This window comes from Elephantulus edwardii, unplaced genomic scaffold, assembly GCF_000299155.1.
Source record: "Elephantulus edwardii isolate Elephantulus edwardi_28Jun2011 unplaced genomic scaffold, EleEdw1.0 scaffold00001, whole genome shotgun sequence".
In the NCBI taxonomy this organism is placed as follows: Eukaryota; Metazoa; Chordata; class Mammalia; order Macroscelidea; family Macroscelididae; genus Elephantulus; species Elephantulus edwardii.
In genome coordinates this window covers 45,940,327-45,962,636 of record NW_006399751.1, presented here as the reverse complement: position 1 = coordinate 45,962,636, position 22,310 = coordinate 45,940,327, and the positions used below count along the sequence as shown (strand labels likewise).

At 42.3% G+C, this 22,310-nt stretch overlaps 1 protein-coding gene across 2 annotated transcripts in view; it reads left to right on the top strand.

Annotated features, from left to right (window-relative positions):
* Window positions 1-22,310, top strand: part of ITGA6 (integrin, alpha 6) — an 86,030-nt gene that overhangs the window by 19,077 nt on the left and 44,643 nt on the right. For both annotated transcript variants that reach the window (XM_006878833.1, XM_006878832.1), the window contains exons 2-5: window positions 15,102-15,226; window positions 17,138-17,217; window positions 19,970-20,225; window positions 22,107-22,238. In XM_006878833.1, coding sequence (XP_006878895.1) covers window positions 15,102-15,226; window positions 17,138-17,217; window positions 19,970-20,225; window positions 22,107-22,238 — 593 coding nt within the window. The remainder of the gene's footprint in view (window positions 1-15,101; window positions 15,227-17,137; window positions 17,218-19,969; window positions 20,226-22,106; window positions 22,239-22,310) is intronic.

Sequence of the window (22,310 nt, the reverse complement as noted above, 5' to 3'; positions counted from 1 at the left end):
TTAGTTCCCTTGAGATTAGAATCAGGGGTTGATGATCCAGTAACACACTGAAAAATCTGTACTAGAGAAAGGAAGTCGAATTCCTTCTCTAGCCCTCTGGCCCTCCCCAGTTTCCTGATCGACCACTCATACTGGGGTTCTGTTTAAACAGACTCCTTTTTCTTACACCTCTTGGTTGGTGGTAAAGATTTTAAGCAGGAGGAGTTGAGTGTTGTTGGATACTATTAAAAATATGTTCTGTTTTGGGTGTTCCCTTTATTGCATAATCTCCCTTGTTCTTAGTCAGGGACACACCCATGTAAAAGTGTACAAGTCAGGTAAGAACTAGAACCTTCAGGCACAAAGGTCAGAAGAGTTTTCAGAGTCACTGGAAACCTAGTTTATAGTTCCTACATACTTCTATAAGGAGACAGGAAGTCTCTTGTAAGATTTTGGTTATTAGTGGAGCAAATTCTGTGGGAACACCAGGACAAAATTACTAGGCTTGTGATTTAGTTAAAGGCAATGGACATTCCTTGGACCCCCATGGCACAGATATCAAAGTACTTTCATAGACCTTAATTATAAGCTACCATGCTCTTGTAAAATGGCTCTTCTTTATTTATCTTTAAAATATAAGTATCTTTTCCATCCCCAAAGTACTTTAGTGATGTTTATTATCAAATCAGAGAAGAGAGAGTGGGTGTAGTGATTATAAGAGCAGGAGCCAGGGCACAATTTCTGGTTGTCACTTACCAATCATGTGATCTTAGGCAAGTTAGAGGACCTTTCTGAACCCACATCAATCTGTATTGGTAAAATAGACTTGGTAATAGTGTATATTTCTTAATTAACTTACAGCAAAGTGCCTAATTATAATAACATAGTTGATATACTCTTAATATACTGGAAGCTGTTTATCCTAATTATACAGGTAGGATAAGTGGAACGTTAATAGTAACATAGTCTTTTGAAAGTGAAAGTTGTGCCTCTTAGAGAAAAGAGAACCTCAGCTCCTTAATCAACTTTATAAATGTGAAAACACTAGGCTTGGAGATGAATAGATTGGTTCATTGTGATTTTGAGTCATACTTGTCCAACTGGATCAGCCTGTTGGTATAGTTAAATAGAGGTAGAGGTGTTTTGTTGGTTGGGCTTTTTTTTTCTTTTTTTTTTTTTTAACAAACACCCTTGGGTCTATAGAAAAATGTATCCCACAGAACAATCTATCTCTCTGCCCTCAAGGAGTTTATAGCCTAATTAATTAAAGTTGGGCATGTTTCTTAACCATGGATGATTACTCTGGAGGTGGTAAAACTTGAGTCTTCAAGGCAAATTTGAAGTCTGACCTAGTGTTTAGAAACTTGTAGTGGGAGAGCACTTGGAGGCACAAAGATGGAGAGACAGGAAGCATGTGGGTAAAGATATCCAAGACCTTGTGTGTCCCAGGAGTGATAGGAGAGGAGCAACTCATGGGGCATTACTGGGATGGACCCGCCGCCAGGGAGATAGCTCCCATTATAGTGAAAAGACCATGGTGCAATGAGAACACTACTGAGCTTAAAGTGCTCCTAAGAGCTGAACCTCGGTTCCTCAGTTTATCTCTAAAATAAAGACATCTCTCTTGAACCCGAAGCTACCTACATGTAATTACAGAATGTCTTAAAATGTCAGAAGGATTTGCCTCCTTTCCTAGTTGGAAAAAAAAATGGAATTATTACATGATAGTATCTACCTAGGTATGCATTTTTCTCATTTACTAAATGCTGAGGATATACCAGCCATTATCTAGATGTTGTATTCAGGAAACAAGAGTTTATGGATCTAATAGCATCCTGATGGAGGGAAGAGAGATAGCTGACATGTAAATAATAATTTTAGATACTGTAAAAAGATGTTAGAATGATATTATAGTTTTCATAAAGGATATGATGGTGGTTTGGACCACAGTTGTAGCTCCTAAGAACCATTGAAAACTGGTTAATATTCACAGTAAAATGTGCGACTAGAACCAGTAGGACTTATTGAGGCCCTGGATATGGAATATGGGGAGAAGAAAGAAACCAAGAATGCCTCCTAACCTTGGTCTAAAGACCTGGGTTGGTAGTTTACTTTTATCAGGATAGAGAAGACTTGTGCATTGTGTGGCTATGGGGATAAAACTAGTCCTTTGGGGCATATGAAGTGCGAGGAGCCCAGTGGAGATAGCTAGTAGGTGGTTGAGTGGGAATGGAGCAGCTGAGTGCAGAGGTCTGGTTCAAAGGAGATGATTGGTAGGGATTGGTGAGGGGGCGGTGTTTCCAGCCTTAGAATGCAAACATTGCAACTGATGAAGAAGTCGAGAATCTGGTAGAAGAGTAGGCAGTGAGGTAGGAGGGAAATCTGGAGCATATAAATGGACTCAGGCTTGTTGCTCTTTCTCCAGTTGTCTAGTTTCTTCAAGAATATGATTTTTAAAAACCAGTCTTAAAAAAAACCCCAAACCAAAACACCCCAGTCTTTCAATAGGATTAGGTGTTATTTTCATGACAAGACTACAGAAAAAGAAATGCATATTAAAGTGGATGGTGGACTTGGGGGCCCGGGGATTGTATAACAATGAATTTTTTTTTCTTCAAAGAGAAAAACTAAGTGGGGGGGGGAGGGGTGGGCAGGGAGGAAAATGTGCAACAATGAATGAATGTGGGAAAAAATTAAATGGAAAGAATATTCTATAAAAATATATATATTTAAAAAATTTAATTTTTTTTTAAAAAAAGACCAGTCTTGGACTAGACATTGGAAGTTAGAGAGTTACAGAGACTCAACTGAAGAGGGGAATAAAGGCTATTGTAGTAGTTCTGAACCTTGCTCTAACCTGTGCCAGTCTCACGCTTTTAGATTACCAGGACAAAATTGTGAACTAGGATTGTCCTGGGGAAAACCCAGACATCTGATCAACTTAGCTAAGGCCTGGGGACTGTAACCCTTTTTGGAGATAGTGTGATGATTGTTATGTAGAAGACCCTAAGCCCCCAGAGATAAAAAGGGGATTGTCCATGAGATTCTTCCCAAGATACCTGTACACAGCTCAGAGCTGGAAAAAACCAAACAGCTCTTAACCCATCTAGTCAGAACCCACTCAGAGCTGACCCTCCAGCCGGTCTGCAGAGGCTCTAAATCATAGGCAAGGAGACTGACTACCCATCTTTTGACCGGTAACTGATAGTGGCTTGGAGGTTCTTTCTAATTAAGGGTATTGAAGAGATGTTTTCAGTGGTTTTTTTAAAAAATGTAAGGTTTATTAATCCAAAAATTATTGCACTTTATATTTGCACCCTTTCTTTTCTTTTATGAGATCTGCCTTTTTTCGTTAGTTTGAACAACAAAGTTCTGGTTTGTATCAGTATGTTACCTTAAAATGACTTCAGTCAGTTTTGATTATGAATGCTGATAAAGATTCAGTTTGGTTTAAAAACCTTTTCGGTAAAATAAATACTTTAAAATTAACTTCAAGAAGGAAGAAGAGAAATTTGGCTGCGACGTAGTGACTCAGGATGTGACATAATTGCACATCTACGCTCTTGATGTAAGCTTTACATGTGCGCCCAGTGCAGTAGTTGGTTACGAGGTGGAAACAGTAAATGGATAGCTGCAGGCAGAGTGGAGATTCATGTGCTGGCAGTGCCCTGGAAAGCAGGGTGGGACGTTGCTCTCTGACAGAGTGAAGTCAAAGAAGCTTTACAGAATTTGGATAAAATTCCTCCAATGTATAGTATAAATAAAGCTTTGTAAAACAAATATTTAGTGAATGTTGTCTTCAAATATGTAAATTAAGGGTTCACATGCTGTTGGTTATTTGATCTGAATTTAAAAACTCAAACTCAATGCCCTGGAGGTAGAATGGACACAGCTGACCCTCCATGGAGTATCTAAGCTTGTAAATTTCACAGGAGATTGCCATCTTTCCCCCCAGGATCTGGCTCAGAACCACCAGAGAGATGGGGTCCTTGCCTGAGCAGACTGACCTCCAACAAACTGTACCCACAGAACTCCCGTCATAAGAGTTAAATTCCTTTCTTAGGGCTTTCCCTTCGTGACAGTGGTCCTGCATTCAGCACTCATGATGTGTGAGGTGGAGGTGGCAGTAACCCTGTTGAGGGAGGTGTGTGAAGGGGCATTAGCAGTGCAGGAAGGGAAGCATCCACCTTCAGGTTGCCCAGAAACCAGGCAGGTAGTGTGAATCTGATTCCTGCACTTTGGCTTGTGGTTTGAGATCAAATACACAGATTTGCCTCCTGGCTCTTCCAGGCTCCTTAGTGGCTGAGTTGCAAATGGGATCTAGTTTTATGGCCTCCTCAGGGGAAGCAGCCTCAGTCTAGAGGGCAAGTTTCAGGGCCTGCAAGGTGCCCCTCTCCCTTCCAGAGAATGGTCAGGTTAGACAGGGAGCCGGTGGGAATGAAGAGACAGTCTGCACCAGAAAGACCTTAAGCTGGACCGTGGACGCCAGTTGTCCTCCTCTTTCTCCAGCTCTGTGCAGAGAGCAGGCTGCTGGCAGAGAAGGTTCTGGCCCAAAGTAAAGCCATAGCACAGTTTTAGGGGTGAGAAGCAGGTGAAGCTAACATGTTTCCCCACAGTTAAAAATGGATTCCAACTCCAGAAGAATGGGTTCTCTTCAAGATTGCCAAGACTGGTAGGATCTTTTTAAGAAAGAAAAGGAAGACTCAAGCCTAGCTAGGGTTTTTCTTGTGAGTGTTGACAGCCAAAGAATGAAGCCCTCCTCATTCTAGCATCTGATCCTGTGCCTGATTATCATTCCCTTCCCACTCAGCTTAAGGTCAGCGAGCCCCACCCAGGACTCACCCTTTCAGATGCCTGCTCAGGGTGAGACTCGCCCAGAAATGGACCTTTTTATACAACAGCAGAGCAAAAGGAAAGCAAGAATTGTTTATATCCGGAATATGGTGCAGACCTGACCAAAGTAAACCAAGAGAGAAGAAAAAAGGTGGCAGACATAGATAATTAAAGAAGAGAAAAAAACTTTCAGGAAGAAATCTTCTAGTTATAATACTCAGAATTTGAGAACATGTTAAATCCAAAAATAGGAATTGTTGTTATGTGCAGTTGAGTCACCTGTGACCCATCGCAATCCTATGTACTGTAGCTCTGAACCCTTCCCGGTCCTTAGCCAAGCTCACTGACTCCGACACACCTACCCCCCATTGCCCCAGTTACCTTACCAATCCATCTCATTTGGAGTCTTCCTCTCCTGCACTGTTCCTCCACCCTTCCGAGCATGCTGTCCTTTTCCAAGGACCTGTTCCTCCTGGCTACATTCACAAAGTATGTGAGACAGAGCTTTAAAATCCTAGCCTCCAAGGAGAAACTTTGTTTCACCTTCTTCAAGACAGATGTGTTTATTTTCTTGACAGTTCATGGTATGTTCAAGACTCTTTTTCCAGCACCACAGCTTAAAGGCATCAATTCTTCTGTAATCGTTAGTCATTGTTCATTTCTCAGATGCATAGCAAGCAATTACGGAGACCATGGCTTGAGTCAAATGCACCTTAGTCTCAGTAATCTGGAGAGGTCCCTGACACCAGATTTTCCCAGTGCAATTTGTCATTCGATTTCCTGACTGCTGGCGCCAGGACTGTTGATTGTGGAGCCGAGCAAGCTGTAATTGTTAACAACCTCAGTCTCTTCTCCATCTATCATGGTGCTGCTGCCAATTGGCCCAGTGGTGAGAATCTTTGTCTCTTTGATGTTGAGCTTCAGTCCATATTAAAGACTATAGTCCTTGACTTTCTGCAGCAAGCACTTCAGTTTCTCCTCAGTTTCAGCAAGCAGGGTTATGTCATCTGCATAATGTAAGTTGTTGATGAGTCTTCCTCCAATCCTGATGCTACATTCCTTCTCATGAAGTCCAATGGGATGCATTATTATGTAAGAGATAACACTCAAAACAAAGGGAGGAGTTGTAGCTTACAGCTCTTAACAGCTAAAATTTTAGAACTGTAGTAAAAATGCTAGAAAATAAAATTGAAAGATATCACAGGACCACAGAGAGGAAAGGAAAATGAGAGAATAGAGATGAATCCCGGAAGTCTCACACTTGACTCTTGAAAGATCCATGAAGACCAAAGGGAAGGTATGATAATGAAAGAGTTACATTATTAGAAGGAATGTCCTAAGTCTGCATATTGAGAGGACATCACTGAAAGGAATGTCCTTAGCCTACATAATGAGAGCTCTTGAAGAACACAATAAGAGACTCAAGACTCTCACGTAGACACACCATCACAAGATTCAGTGTCTAGGGTATATGGAAAAGCTGCCGTTAGGTGCTGTCAAGTCAGAACCAACTCATAGCTGACCCTCCAGCAGGTTTTCAGAAGCTGTAAATTGCAGGAGAAGAGAGTGCCCATCTTTCTCCTGAGGAGTTGCTGGTGGATTTGAATCCCCTGACTTTGAATTGACAGTATAACTCCTTACCAGCTAGGCTGCTAGAGCTCCCTTGGACTCAGAGAAACCAAGAGAAAGGGTTTATTGGAGGGGGGAAAAATTGTGATATGGGAGCAGAGCAGAAAGTTCAAGGGTTCTGAGAAGGAAGTCTCAGTGAAGAAGTGATTTCTCATTTAATACAAAATGAGATTGGGCACTTAAAAAAGATAGAAGCTAGAAGAAAGGCAAGTAGAAGAGGAGAGAAAGGCAATTAGAAATGCCAAGGAAAATGTGATGGTTCAGATATCAAGTACACCAAAAAAGTGATAGAATGCAAAACAGCAACTCTCCTGTGCTAGGAACAGTTTCCTGTAAGGCCAAGAGCTTCTGATGCTAGGTAGATGATGACATGGATACAGGGCAGAAAGATATTAACTTGGCCTATAGAAGCACAGATGACCAAAGAAGTCAAAGACAAAAAGTGGTAGACGCTCCGGTATAGTGTAAACGAGTGGCTGATGGATGGTAGGACTCGGAGAAACCAAGAGGAACATTTTCCCCCCCCAGAGGAAAAAAGGTCAAAATGCCAATAGTACCAGCTCACTGAGTAAGGAATCGGGAGATTTTAACCAGAGTTAATGGTGGTGGGGGAGGGATAGAGGTTAAACTGTATTATTTAGAACAGAATGGGAGCTCCGGTGGCCTAGTGAGTAAGGAGTTATGCTGCCAACCTAAAAGCAGACTGTTCAAATCCACCAGCTGCTCTGTGGAAGAAAGATGGGCATTCTCCTCAGTGTGATTTACTGCCTCTGAAAACCTCCTGGAAGGTCAGGCATGAGCTGGTTCTGACTCAATGGCAATAAGTTGAGTTTATTTCAAAATGAAAGGATAACAAATAGAGTATTTAGAGGAGGAGGTCACTAAGCAAGGAGGAAAGTGGCAAGTTGGGTTTCTTCTCCTTATATTGTGTCAACAGTTAGTACCTAAAACTGATAAGAGGTACCATAACTAATGTTATAGACAGTAGACAGCAAGAGATTTGCTCAGAGTGGAGTTTAGACAGCTTTTGTAATCTGTTGTTTTCCACCATAATTTTTTTCTTTTCTGTTATTTATATCACTACTATAACTGAAGTGAAAAACTGAATTTGAAGAAGGGTTAAATGTGGACTTGACACAGTTGCCACGGTAACACCATCTTTGAATTTTTAAGTCTTAAATTGGGCACATTGAGGAGCTGTGTTTTAAATTAAGCAATAATAGTAGCCTTGTTCTTATGAAGCAATATTTCACTTTTCCTGGGACAAAGTTGCATGGCCAGAGGCAGAAGTCTTTAATCCTTAAGGAAATGAATTACTGCCAAAGACAATGAAGCAAAGCTGCTATTGTTTTTAGAGTTTTAAAAGCCCTTCAGTGTTTAGACCTTTTGGTTGACGTATTTAGGCATGTTGCCAGGAGGGACCCGTCCTTGGGAGAAGGACATTATGCTTGGAAGGGTGGAGGGACAGCGTAGGAGAGGAAGACCGTGGGTGAGATGGATTGATTCAGTGACTGGGGCTATGGGGGTAAGTGGATCAGAGACAATGAAGTTGGCTCAAGATAGATCAGGGTTCAGAGCTATTGCACATATGGATGCTTTGAGTTGCAGGTGACTCAATGGCACGTAACAACAAGAAGTGTGTTTTACCTAGGGGAGACCTTGAATTCATCAATCAGACGTATGACATGACAAATTTTGAAATAATCCTGTAGTGAGTATAAAGATTAGAAAACTAAGCCCAACTCTTTGCCTTTAAGTCCATTCAGAAGCAGAGCAACCCTGGAGGGAAGATAAGACTGCCCCTCGAGGGACTGTAATCTTTACGGAAGCAGACCACTGTATCTTTCTCCTGAGGAGAGAGGCTGGTGGGTTCACATAGCAAACCTTTCAGCTAGCAGTGCAACGCTTAGCCGCTGCACCACCGCAAGACTTTAAGTGTTTGTGCTCAGAATTCTAAAGACCTGACTTTGTGTCCCAATCCTCAGTGTCTACCACAGTTGTACAGTTCTCTCCTTGCTGATTTAAAATTTTGCTTCTTACCTTTAAAGATGATGTTTCAAGTTTTGCAAGTTTTGAGTGTTGTCTTGCATTTTAAACACACGTTTCCAGAGTGTTGGGATCCCCAGGCAGTTTTAATCGCAGTGCAGTTGGTTTTTTATTTATTTATTTTTTTTTTAATTTTTTTTGCGCAGTGCAGTTTTAAAACACTTTGGAGGTGATTGTCCCCTGACCTTGTGGAAGGCAATTTGGGAAGGCATTTTTCCTAGTCCTTTTGGTGTCTAGAGAAATTATCTGGACTCCAGTTCTTGCCCATTGCTGATAAAGTTTCTCTTTCTCCAACTTAATTTGGAAAGAAACTTCTTAGGCCCTATTCACTCTCATTTCTACCACTTTCATGTGAAGGTCATGACTTAGATCCCTCGGTCTCTCTGGCTGTGCTTGTAGAGCTGCTGTTACAGTAGGTCCGGCTTTCTCATGCATCCTGGTGGCTCTGTAATAAGAGAGAGACAGCAGCTGCCCTGGTTGTAGGAATCACTGCAGGATCCTGGCAGTACCTGGAGAGTGCCCTGCTCCCCTCGTGGAACTGTCCCAATGGCCCTGGACTGCTCGTTCTAGGAAAGGGAATTTGTGGCAGACAGAGATGAGGGATTTGAGCATTTCTGATTTGGCGTGGGCTTAGAGTGCCCCCTCCCAGCTCCACCTGTTCCTCTAGCTCTGGAACTGCGTCTGAATTGACACTTATGTTCCAAATTGTCAGTGTTTTGATTGAACATAACTCTTATTTTCACTACCCCCCACAGCTCACTTAAGGACATGATTGAGTTTCAAAGACCAGGTTGTAGTTGGCAAGGTTTGGGTCCTGTCCCATCTCCTCCTTTCCCTTGCCAACATCTATAGGGCATCTCCAGTGTGTCTCAGCATGTGTGTGGTATGACAAGTCCTCCCTCTGCACCACACCATCCCTATCACAGTGTATATCCCAGAGTTTAGGGGTAGTGGTGGCTGAGTTTTACCCCTGCCTTCCAGCATATACTCTGGGTAGTAATTTTGCTCATGTCTCATCCCCTGAACCCTTCACAATGTCTCTCCTCCCCCCACTTCCTGCTTCCCCTGACCAACCTCCCCAGCACCTCTGGGTCTTACCTGCCCTCCACCTTTCCACCCTCAACTCTGTTGTTCAGCCATTGCTCTGTACCTTTCACGGGCAAACCAAGATCTTTCTGGTGAATGGAAGAAGTCATCCTGTGACCAGTTGGCTCTCATCCTTTGAGTGACCCACACAGTCATCACCAGGACTTCTAGTATATCTTCAGGGTGACCCACGGAGGCCTAACTTCCTGGGACATGCCTGGCCAGATCATCAGAGGCATTGCCTTTTCAAAGTTGTTGCAAATGTAGAGTCTCAGATAATGAGACAGTCATTAAATGAGGAGTAGGTATGTTTTGTTCATTTCAGCCATAGTCTGAATAAGGCTTACTTCCAAGCATAATTGAGAACCTTTGAGAGTTTCCTGAACCAGAGCGGGCAGTGTTACCTTGAGGATTAAGATCCTAGCCAGTGTTGAGTCTATTTGGAGTTACTGTATTGTCTTATCAAAATCCTCCTCCAACTTTCTTTTCTATGAGCCTGGTCTGTCTTATTTAACTCTACCTGTCCTGCACGCTGGCTTTGCTGAAAGCCTGGTCCCAGGGACTGTGATGCAGCTGGAGCACGGGCGCCCTCTGCTGTTCAGTGTCTGCTTTTTATCTTTTGGCTATTTCCAAGCCTGCTTACTACAAACCTGCTTACTATCCAAGGTGGGACCCATTCAGTGAAGGTTCCCAGTCCAGGCATCTAAGCGGAAGGATGGTGCTGTCCACAGGTGGAGGCAGAGCCCAAGAAGGGCATTTTGACAGCTAATACTGTTCTCCATTGAGACACTTTGTAGTGTTCTCTTAGAATGTGTTTTTTAACCCCCAAAACTTTGCTGCTTCCCTCATCCTTCTGTGAATCTACAGGAACCTTCAAGTAAAACCTCTTCTGCCAATGTGAGGCATTTTAAGCATATGTGAAATTTTGTTACACAGCTCCTATAATCAACCAGCCAACTCAAGTCAAACACCTACTCTGTCAAGGTCTACTGTTGCCAGAGTAGGAAGGGGGACAAGTAGAAAATGGCAAAGAGGGAGAAGACCTGCCTTGTGCCCACTGAGTGTGGGCACTGCAGCTAGGAGGAGGGCCTGGAGGAAGTGGGCCCATCAGTGTCTGAGGAACGGCTCTACAGCTCCTTAAACAATAGGAAACCCAGAGGCACCACCCCCAGCTGGGCACAATAGTCGGGAAAAAGGCATGGGGCTTCCCTGGGGGCGGTCCTTTCGAGTCCTGTGGCGGGTGTCCTGGTCTGACCCCTGGTCCCATGAATGCAGAGCTCTGCAGACCAGGTGCTAACCCGCAGCCCTGTGCTATCACATCACCATTTCCCTCGCCATCTCGTGGTGACACACTTCTCCCAGGCAGGGTTTGGTACCCTCCTCTAGACAGCACAGCACTCTATCTGTTCCTTGCGTTATCTTAGCTCCCCTGTATCTGGTGGCTTAGGGCGTAGTCTGCAAGGAATTGCGCTGCTGACCTAAAGGCTGGACCTTTCTGAGAGTTCCAGTCCACCAGCAGCTTCTTGGGAGAAAGATGGTAATCTCCTTCTGTGTGATTTACAGCCTCACAAACCCAGTTTGAGTTGATGGAATTGTTCTCAGGTGCCTTGAGTACCCTGTGTGACAGAGTGAAATTGACTCATAGGGTTTCTAGGCTGTAATCTTTATAGGAGCAAATCTCTAGGTCTTTCCACTTATGGAGTGGCTGGTGGTTTGAACTGCTGACCTTAAGGTCTGAAGCTGAGTAATTAACCACCGCACCACCAAGACTCCTTCTCTGCAGTTTAGTGACTTGTTCATGCATCTGGCTCCTCCTGAGTTTGGCAGATTCATCCCAGGAGACTCTTGAGAAACGTGGGTGGGATGAAGAAGTGAGCAGATGAGTAAGGGGCAGCAAACAGGAAATAACAAGCCCAGTACCTGCCTTAGGTAGCTTATGGGCCTCTTGGGGTGTGGCCAGGAGAGGAAGTGGTTAGAGGAATACATGGTGATACTGGGGCTCCTGGGCAGGTCTTCCACCCTTTGCAGTTAATTGATTACCTTTACTGGAAATCTCTTCCTCAGCCTTCACTCCACCCAGTTACAGTCATGCTTTAAGTCTGCCTTCGCTCAAACTTTGTGTTTTCTGCTAAAGAGCCAGCCAGCACACTGAGCTGCTCTTGCCTCTGCCCTTCACTGTGCTGGCCTTGCTGTTTTAACTCAGTTGCCCCAGTGCCGCTGAGGCATCTCTGAGTCACTAAGTAAGCCCCGTGTGTGTCAGAGCAGAACTGTGCTCCACAGTGAATACAATGGCAGATCTTTCCAAAGATTGCCAGGCTGTCCTTCCAAGGGTCCTCTGGAGCCTCCAGCCTTTTATTTAGCCTCCAAATGTGTTAACCATTTGAAGCACCCAGAGACTTCAAATCCGGTTAGCTCCTGGGTCAGGAGCGCTGGTAGTGTCGTCCTTAGAGAGTGGCACTGCTAACTCAAAGGCCACACAGTCAGTTCAAATCCACCAACAGCTTCTTGGAAAAAAGATTGGCCATCTCTTCGTGAGATTTACAGTCTCAGGACCCCCTGGAAGGTCAGCTGTGAGTCAGTTCCCGCTCCACAGCTGTGAGCAAGCGAGCGAGAAAGCAGCTGAAGGGAGTAGAGAAGACACCACACGGGGAGTTGGTCCTGGCTGCCCTCAAACCGCGAGGTTTTAGAGGCAGAATCCTTATTCCTTCACAGGCCTGTTCGTTCATCTATAAAACTAGAGGACTGGACACTGTCTTGGGTACTTGCCCAGGCTGTGCCCTGTGCTCTGGCACCTCCCATGCCCAGCAGTCCTGGCTTTGATCTTCTAAGTAAGTGAATTCTTCACTTTGCAGTCTATGCCAGTCACCCCTCAGTGCACAGTGGAGCTCCAGAGATTGGAGACAGCACTACTGGAGGCATGAGACGGTCCTCCACAGCCTCTGGCCTTCCCTGGAGAGGAGCTGGATGCCAGGGTCACCTGTGCCTCTGAGGGGCGTTTCCGTTTGCTCTGCGCAGTTCTGTATCTGGGTGCATGCTGTCTTGATTATCCATTTGTGATCCTGTGCTAAGTGCCCACAGTCCAGGGACTAGGAAGAGATAGTGCCGGGGTGTGTGCTCCTGTGAGTCACCTGCCTGTCTGACGCACCTGGGTGGAGTCTGATTCCTCCAAGACCATGTCTTCCTGCTGCACTGGCTGCATTGTTAGTTTTTTGTGTCTGTGTAAATGCATGAATGTTTGTTTTTAAAAATGCATTACATTTAGCAGGGTCTGTGTGAAGGAATTGGGAAAGATCCAGTGGGGACCTGCAAAAACAGGGCAATGGTCACCATAGCTCAATGGTGATTAATTTTATAAAACACAACATATATGAATGATCGCTTGAAACACGATGTGAATGTCAGTGTGTGTGAAGTGCAGTGTATATGAATGATACAGTGTTTATGAATTTGTATACAAACCAATATAAAATAAAAGTAAAGTGGAGAGAAAAGTATTTTAAATATGTGATTGAAAGAATTTGTTCAAATTTGTATTCAAATTTTGTAGATAAACTAGTAGAAAATTTTAAAAAGAGCAACAGATAAAGTGCATCTCATTCAGGTGGGAAATATGTGTTTAAAATATTTTACAAAATAGAGGTATTAAATTATTGTGACCCCACAGGGACAGAAGTCACGGGACTGTGTGGTTGGTGCAATTGCTTTGGAGTGATTTGGTAGTGGAGTCTCTAGTGAGATGCACTGTTAACCCTAAGGCTTTTGGTCTCTGGAAGTTAGAATCCACTAATGTCTCCAAGGGAGAAAGTTGTGCAGTCTCCTTTTGTACGAATCGCAGCCTCAGGGAAGCCTAGTTGGAGGTCCCCATGAGTCAGGACCTACCCAACAGCAGTGAGCGAGTGTTTTGCTTAGATTTAAGATTTGTGATTAAGATTTCAAGACCAAGAGTGGCTTTATTCTGATTGGGGTGCTTATTGTTTGTTTTCACATTGATATTATCAACTTTGCACCAGCTCCCTCTCCATTTCCCTTTAAGCTCACTATTTCCCTCCCCAGTTCATTTAGATCATGATGAATAAAGAGCACTGGCAAAAGGAGCCCAGGAAAGGGGGTCCCTCTGGTTGTCAGATAATGTGATTGTAAGAAGGCTGGCTTGGTTTAGGAGGTGTGAGGAGTCCTGGTGGCATAGTAGCTGAAATGCCTGGGAGAGAGATGAGTGGGTGGACCAGCCAGCTCTTCTGCAGGAGAAAAGGCCTGATGATCTGTGTCTGTGAGTCTGTGAGGGGTGTAGCCTGGGAAGTGATAAGGGGCAGTTCCAAACTCTCTGCCTTTGGGTCTCTTGTGATTTAACACTGATCAGCTTGAAAGCACCCAGCAACTTAAAGGCCACTACAGTAACTGTAGGGTGGGGGAAAGGACTGTTACAGTGCCAAAACAATAGAGGATCTGTGCAAATCTCTGAATTTCTCAGTCTTCTGTGGGAGATTGCTTGCCGGAGATTCTCACCTGAGAAGACAGGAATGCCAGCAAGTAAGAATTGGCTTTGAATGAGGCCAGGAATGCACTTCAGTCAAGTTGTATCTTAGGTACAGATTAAATTACCTTTAAAATACCTTAGAAAGGCCCAGCATTAGGCATTGTTATCAGTTATTAAGTACAGCTGGATCATATTTTATTTTTAGTTTTGAAAGTATTTACTGTTTCGTCAGTTGAGTTTCTTACTTGGCTTATGGACTCCCCAGGTGACATAAACTCAGCTAGTAACCAAAAGAGTCATAGTGAGAACCAACAGCAGGCACCATGGAAAAAAGATCTGGCCATCTACTTCCAAAAGGTGACAGCCATTGAAAACCCTGCAGAGCACAGTTGAGCTGCTCTGATACACAGAGCTACAGTGGTAGCTGGTTTGGCTTTTAGTTTGACTTAGGTTTAGGTATCATGGGAGCTCTGGTGGCCTAGTGGCAGGAAGCTGCGCTGCATTCCCAAAGGCATGTAGTTTGAGGCCACCAGCTGCTCCCATGGAAAAGGACAGGTCTGCTCCTGTGCAGTTAATTGCCTCTGAAAACCCACTGGAGGACCAGATATGAATCAGTTCTGACTTGATGGTGCACAACAACATTATATGAATATTATGCCTTTTCAACATCAAACTGTTATACAGAAGAGAGATATTAGAAGCTAGCATCCTTTTGCTCTTTAGGCAAGGGTATTTGTGTGTTGTTTGAACCAATCACCAATTCTCCCTTTGCTCCCTGTCCTTCGTTATGTAGCTGTCAAAGAATCAGCTGAAAACTTAGAGGGATCCTTGGTGGCATAATGTGTTAAGTGTTGGACTACTAACTGAAAGGTCAGCAGTTCAAACTCTGAGAGAAAGATGAAGTAGTCTGCTTCTGTTAAGATTTTCATCAGGTAGAGGACTGCCATGAATTGGACTCGATGACCTTGCGTTTGGTTTCTTGGCAAAGGGTGGTACTGATCGACCTAATGTCAAATTGTAGTAAATTCCAAGGCTTTCTCTCTTTTGTTGACAGGTTGCTGGTGGGGGCCCCTCAGGCCAGGGCCCTTCCACTGCAGAGAGCTAACCGGACAGGAGGTTTGTATAGCTGTGACATCACCTCCCAGGGGCCATGCACACGGATTGAATTTGATAACAATGGTGAGTTCTTCTGGCTTCATTGTTGACTTCACCAGCTTGCCTGTACTTCTCTTGCCCTTTCCACACAAAGGCAAGCAGGGTTACAAGCATTTATTCCAGAAGAGAGGACCTCTTCTAATTGCAGTATCAATGATTGTTTGTGTGTATTACCCAAATGGACACAAAGGACCTCTAATGGTGCAGTGGTGAAATGAAATGCTCACCTGCTAACCAGAAGGTTGGTGGTTTAAACCCATCAGTGGCTCCACAGAAGAAAGAGGTGCAGATCTGCTTTTGTAAGGACCACGGTCTTGAGAACCCTGTAGGGCATTTCTACTCTGTCCTGTAGGGTTGCTGTAAGTGAATTGACTCAGTGGTAATGGGAGTTTTATTTTATTTTTAATTTTGCTTACCTCGTAAACATTTGCATTCTAAGGCACACTGCGAAGCCTATCTTTGCTGATTCTCCTTCCCCTAGTTTCTAAATGAATATGGTGTATTGATGTTGCCACCTAGTGATGCACTGAGATTCTACAGGAAGCTGCGAGTGAAAAATGCAATTCCCAGCAATGAAGAGGGTGGAATATGTTGAGCAGCCAACAGTTCTCATCGGCTGTTAGAATATTTGAGAAAAAGATTACTTGAGTGTCAAATATATGTCTCTGAAGTGAGAAGATACTGATAGGGTTGAAATTTGCCCTGGTGTAGTGAAGACTTGCATTTATGTGTCTTGGGTCCCCTTAGTGTCCACTTTGCCCAGTCTCCTGGAGGTTTGACAGAATAGTTAACATCCTGACAGTCTACGAGCCAAATTTTGGCTTGCTTAGTCTAAATAGATTTCCAGACTCATGTTTCAAGTTCTTTTGTTTTTACAGGTTTTAAAATAGCACTTGTTGTTTTTTCCAACTGATGAGAAAAAAAGCACGTTAATTGTAGGAAACTTGTAAAATGCATAGACCTATAAAGTAAAAAGAAAACAATCCCACAACCTACTGAGAATCTTTGTATTTAGACCTGTTTCCTTAACATTTTGACACTTCCCTCTCTGTGTAAGATGATTTAACTCTCATATTCTTGAAATATTTTCAGATTAAAGCTTTTACCCTTTTTCTCATTGTGGAGAACAAACATTTCCTTCCCTTTTTAAAGAAGGGATTTGGAGACAGGGCTAAACAATGGGTTTAAATTAATAGTGAAGTGAGCAGATGGTGCTCTTTGTGGCTTCAAATTCATTTTTTAGCCAAAAAAAAAAAAAGAGTCCTCTTTTTGTTGGCACTGACTAGACGCCCCTTGTCACAGCCAAGAGACCTGAAATGAATCAGAGGCCTTGTCTTCTCAACTCAAGTAAGAAGAGCTTGTTAACAATGTTCTAATATGTCGTGGCATACATGCATTTTGTTTGTGAGAAGTGGACTGCCTTGTTTATCCCAGGTTTTCTGCCTTTGACAAAGTACAGACTTACCACTTGCTGTCAACTTGTTTCAGTGGAAAATACTTGTGTTTTCTATTTGACAGCTTTCTGCCTTGCACAGGTGCACAAGTTACAGCTTTCGCACACTTTACTGCAGATGGGCTTTTGCAATTGTATCTTGCCTTATTGCTTTAAGAGCATATATTGGAAGTCTACCCTTCAATCTCACAATTTGCCACTCCCTCCTTTTGTCCAGGTATCTGGTGTCTGAGAGAGAGAGGCAGATGTGGGGCTAGACGGGCCTCCACTCAGACCTCTGCATTCTGTGTGGAGAAGTCTAAGAAAGACCCTTACAGATAACTACTTACCCATTTTTCTTGAGAAAAGCAATACCTTATCTTATTGAATAATTGCATTTACTGTGCTGTAAGGTTTGGATTATGGTTTTGAGACTTGGTACGTAGTCTGTTTTTGCCATTTTGGTGTGCTGACTGAATGTGACCTGTACTTCTGTTCCACAGCTGACCCTACATCAGAGAGCAAGGAGGACCAGTGGATGGGCGTCACGGTGCAGAGCCAGGGCCCCGGGGGCAAAGTTGTGGTAAGTGTCAGAAGTGAGCCATCCCGCAGACGTGTGAGTGCCTGCCATACGTGGGCCTCTCCCACCAGGCCCACTGTGGTGAACAAGACAGACAGAATTTCCCATGGAGTTTTAATCTTCTGGCAAACAAAGAACTCTAAAGCAGAACTTCATGCCAAACATAAACTGAAATGTTATTTTTCCCATGAATCTTTTCATTTTAATAGCATTTCATGGTGGTCTGGGTGAAAATTTACAGAGCACATTAATTGCTCATTCAGCAATTTATATACATTTTGTTTTGTGATATTGCCATTAAGTCAGGACATAGCTGACTTACTCTTAGGCTTCTGAGACTTCCAATCACATGATAGGAGATTGCCTATATTTCTCTCTCAGAGCCACTGGTAGATTTAAATCATCAGAGAGGTACAGCCTTTAGTTAGCAATGCCACTTAGTCCTCAGTGTAACAGGACCCCCTTCCAGGGGGTTCTCCACCCAGGCATTCTTCATTTCTGCCTTTTGAGCTCTGTTTTGGGGCAAATACTGTCCTCTTGTTCCTGTTTTGTGCTCTAAAAAGTGCCTTTCTCATGACTGTTGGACTGAGGGGGTCCTTTGTTGGGATTCCTGTGATTCTTGGTATCCTTTGAAACAGCCGTTCCACCTCTATTTCTTTAACGCTTTAGCATTAAGATAACTTATTCATAAACCTTTGTGGAATATCTTAAAACTCAAGATGGTCTTAAAACAGAAAAACTATACAAAACTAGGCCTGGGGTATAACAAATTTATACTGAATTTTGAGAAAAACAACTACCTTACAGAACACTGAATTTTGATACTTAAGGAACATAGTGGAAAAATAACTTGGGTGGCATACAATACTGTCAGCCTGTGTTACGTAACCATGAATACCTAGTAAAAATTAGAGAAATTATTATGCCTCTTCTTGAAGTGTAATTCTGTTTCTGTATAAATGTTTATAGGGAAATAATCTCAGCATTTAGAATTTGAGTTAGGTTTGATTACAAGGAAATAGTATGGGTAAAAGGGAAATGTCTTTGTTTTAGTTGGGTTTGCTTAATCCACTGAAAATGTTTCTCTGACTCTTCCTGTAAACATAACTGCTCATTTTCACAAAGAGGCTGATGGGAAAGTTTATACAGTCATTAAAAATAAATTCAGAAAATGAGGTATTTAGCCACCCGCCACTCTACCTCCCCACTTCTCTTGGCTCGTGCTTCCCAGTGGTGTGCTGATAGTGAACCCCAGCTTAGGAAACAGAGTTGTTCTTCATGAGGATGATCCTGTGCCAAAAGCATGGATACAGCCTAAAAAAAGAAAGATCTTGGGTCTTAGTTGTATTATATTTCTTTTATGATATTATAGACACTTTAAGGGCAAATTTGTAATAATTCCTTCCTGCACCCTCCCAGTCCCTTGTGGCCAGCAAACTGTGGCCTGCAAACCAAGTACAATCTACCCCGTATTTTTGTTAGGTACTTTTGTTGGAACACATACACTCAAAAGGAAAATTTAAATTTTCCCTTTGTGTAATAAGTTGTAAGTCAATTGCCTGTGGATTATAGATGCATATATAATATTTGGGTGACAGTGTTTTCTGGGTAAAAATAAGATAGAGGTTCTTGTTTCTAGCTAAGTCTTTAGGGGCACTTTGGGGAAGATTGATGGTTTGAGATCCATCCCAGAATGCTGTTTTGTTGTTATGTACCACTGAGTCAGAACCAACCCATAGCTGACCCTCCAGTAGGTGTTTAGAAGCAGTAAATCCTCTAAGAGGAGCTTGGCTGTCTTTCTTCTGTGGAGCAGCTGGTGGTTTCAGACTTGTGTGCATTTGGGTTAGCAGTGCACCTCCTGATCACAAAGTCACCAGAGCTCCCTACCCCAGGATGAGGCCTCATTATTAGAGTCCTCATAGACTCCAAAGCAGAACTTCATGGCAGGGATAAACCTCTTGGTCCAACATGGGAGTCATGGAGGTTTGAATCCACCAGCAGCTGTATGGGGAAAAGACAGTCTCCTTCCATGTGATTTACAGCCTCCGCAAACCTGCTGGACCTGTGAGTCAATTCCAGCTGGTCGGCAGTGGGGTTTTTGAGAGGGTGGTGCATGCAATTAAGACACTTGACTTCTAACCAAAAAAGTGAGAGCTTTGGATTAACTACTGAAAGGTTAGCACCCCGAGCTAACTCCAGAGATCACTCAGAATAAAGATCTAGTGGTCTATTAGTAAAAATCAGTCCTTGAAAACCTTGCTTAGCCCAGTTCTACTCATGTGAGCACCATGAGTTAGAATGCACCTCATGGTAACTTGGGGGGTTTTGTGTGTTTCTTTAATAGTTATTAGATGCCATCAAGTTGACACGACTTATTGTGATCCTAAGGACAGTGAATCTGAACCTTGCCCTACCCTGTGTCGTCTTCGTCATCTGACACACTTGAGCTCATTGTTACAGTCACTGTGTCAATCTGTCTCATTGAGGGTCTCTTCGACTGACCCTCCACCTTTCCAAATATGATGTCTTTTTTCCAAGAACTGGCCATTCCTTGATAATATGCCCAAAATTTGTGACACAGAGTTTTCTCATTCCTGCTTTTAAGGAGCACTTTGGTTGTACTTTCTCCAAGACACATTTGTTCTTTTGTCAGTAACCTCTGTTGTTGACAGTGTTATTAATCTGGACTTTGAAAAGAATACTTTTTCAAAGATTTATGGACACAAATGGGCTGTTTTCTCCCATGTGTTTGCAGACATGTGCTCACCGATATGAAAAAAGGCAGCATGTTAATACGAAGCAGGAATCCCGAGATATCTTTGGGAGATGTTACGTCCTGAGTCAGAATCTCAAGATTGAAGACGACATGGACGGAGGAGACTGGAGTTTTTGTGACGGCCGTCTGAGAGGCCATGAAAAATTCGGTTCATGCCAGCAAGGTGTGGCAGCTACGTTCACTAAAGATTTTCATTACATTGTGTTTGGAGCTCCTGGTACTTACAATTGGAAAGGTATGACAGTTTATTTCTAGAAATAGGGAAAAATCTTTGTATTGTTTCTGTAAAATATCCCATGGCTTAATACATTTTAAGTTAAAACAAAGTGCATTATATGACGTTTGTTTATTATGGATGTGGAATAATTAAATTTTCTAAATAATGAGGTATTTTAAGAACAAATATTTGTGATAAATGTATTTCAGTTTTATGTTTTGTTTTTGTTTTTTCCTCTCTACAGGTAATTTTCATTTCACTTTTTCTTTTTCCTTTAGGAATCGAATAGTTAACATGAGTAAGTTTTGCTCTTTAGTGTTCGCCTGTTTTATGAATTTAGAGATTTTCATTTTAAGTTAGTGTTTTGAACCCTGTGAATAGTTGAGTGGCACTGTGTATAAATAAAGGAGTCGTGGTGGCATAGTGGTTAAAACAGTTGGCTGCTAACCAGAAGGCTGGCACTTCACACCCACCATCCACATCTCAGAAGGAAGATACAGTGGTCAGCTTCCGTAAAAACTGCAGCCTTGGAAACGCTGCAGGCCGTGTCTGCCCTGTCATACAGAGTCAGCATTTACTGGAGGAGAATCTGGCAGGTTTACTTTTTGGTTTGAGATATGTATAAATGACATTGTGTGATTACAGATGTTTCTCATGTTCTTTACCATAGACTGTTTTGCTAATAAATCCCTAAAGTCAGAAGGACAGATGTCAGACAAATTAAGGACTTTTGTGACAGTAATTACAGATAACGTGAAGCAAAATTCCTTGTTAGTATTGTTTCATTATTGTGGTGTGAGTAAAAGGAAACAGTGAAGGGAGGAGGAAATGGCTCATTTATTTTCCTGGGTGAATCTGGTCAGTTCCTGTTAAGGAAAGTTTGACATCTGAAGAAATTCTGAAAGTATAAAGAACTACTATATTAGTAAAGGACAATTTTTTTTTAACTTTGAATCCATGAAGAGAAGAAATGTGCCTGACGGGAACATAAAACCTTTTTGAGGCATTTATTAAAAATAAACCCTATGTTGTAACATCTTCACTAGTGATGAAAAAACTAAGATACTTTCTTTTTCCCTAAAAAAAAATGACTTGGGAAAAACCTCTGCCGTGTAAGCTATAAGTAGTACTTGTGTGAGGAATTTCCTTTGCCCATCCATCACATTTGAAACTTTGACATGATAGAATTTGTTGGGCAAGTTTGATCTACTTGAAATTATGTGTTGAATTTGGAAATAGTTTCATTTTAGCAAGAACAGCTACCACAGAGAGTAAAACAAAATACAAGTACCCACCAGCCAAGTATGTTTGAATCTATGGGCAATATGTCTTAACCGCTTTTATAAACCTTGACCTAAAATAATACCATATTTTTAAAAGTTTGTATTATAAATTAGGCTTCTTGTATGATATCTGTCTTTTTAATTAGATAATTGTGAGCATTTTGAAAAGATCAAATCTTGATTCTAGTGATTTAAAGAAAAGATCAAAATGTTAATTTCATGTTTACACTACTGCAAAGAAGCTAAGATGGTTTTGAATTACAGAGAATATCATATATCCTATGTATTAGGCCCACAGAAATTTAAAAAATTGGTTTTTTTGCAGGTTTTACTTAAGTAAGCAATTTACTTCCCATGTGTTCATGACATACAGAGAGAGTGCATGCGGAATCATGGAGCATCTTCACCATTATTACAAGAAATTTCTTTGATGTAAAAATTGATACCCACATCATTTTTATTTTAACCTTAAAACTCATCCCTTTCCTCTGCATTTCCTCCTTTTAAACTTTTGTTCCTGCATTGAGTGGTAACATAGCATGTTAGGAACCATTTATTTTATTTTGTTTCATCTTCATGTATTTTTGTTGTCTTTATACCATTTCACTCCTTTTAGGGATTGTTCGAGTAGAGCAAAAGAATAACACTCTTTTTGACATGAACATCTTTGAAGATGGGCCTTACGAAGTTGGTGGAGAGACTAACCATGATGAAAGCATGGTTCCTGTTCCTGCTAACAGTTATTTAGGTAGGAATAAGTGGAGGCGTATGCCCACTTTGGCAGAGATGTCCAGGGCCTTTGGTCTCTTGAACTTCTCAG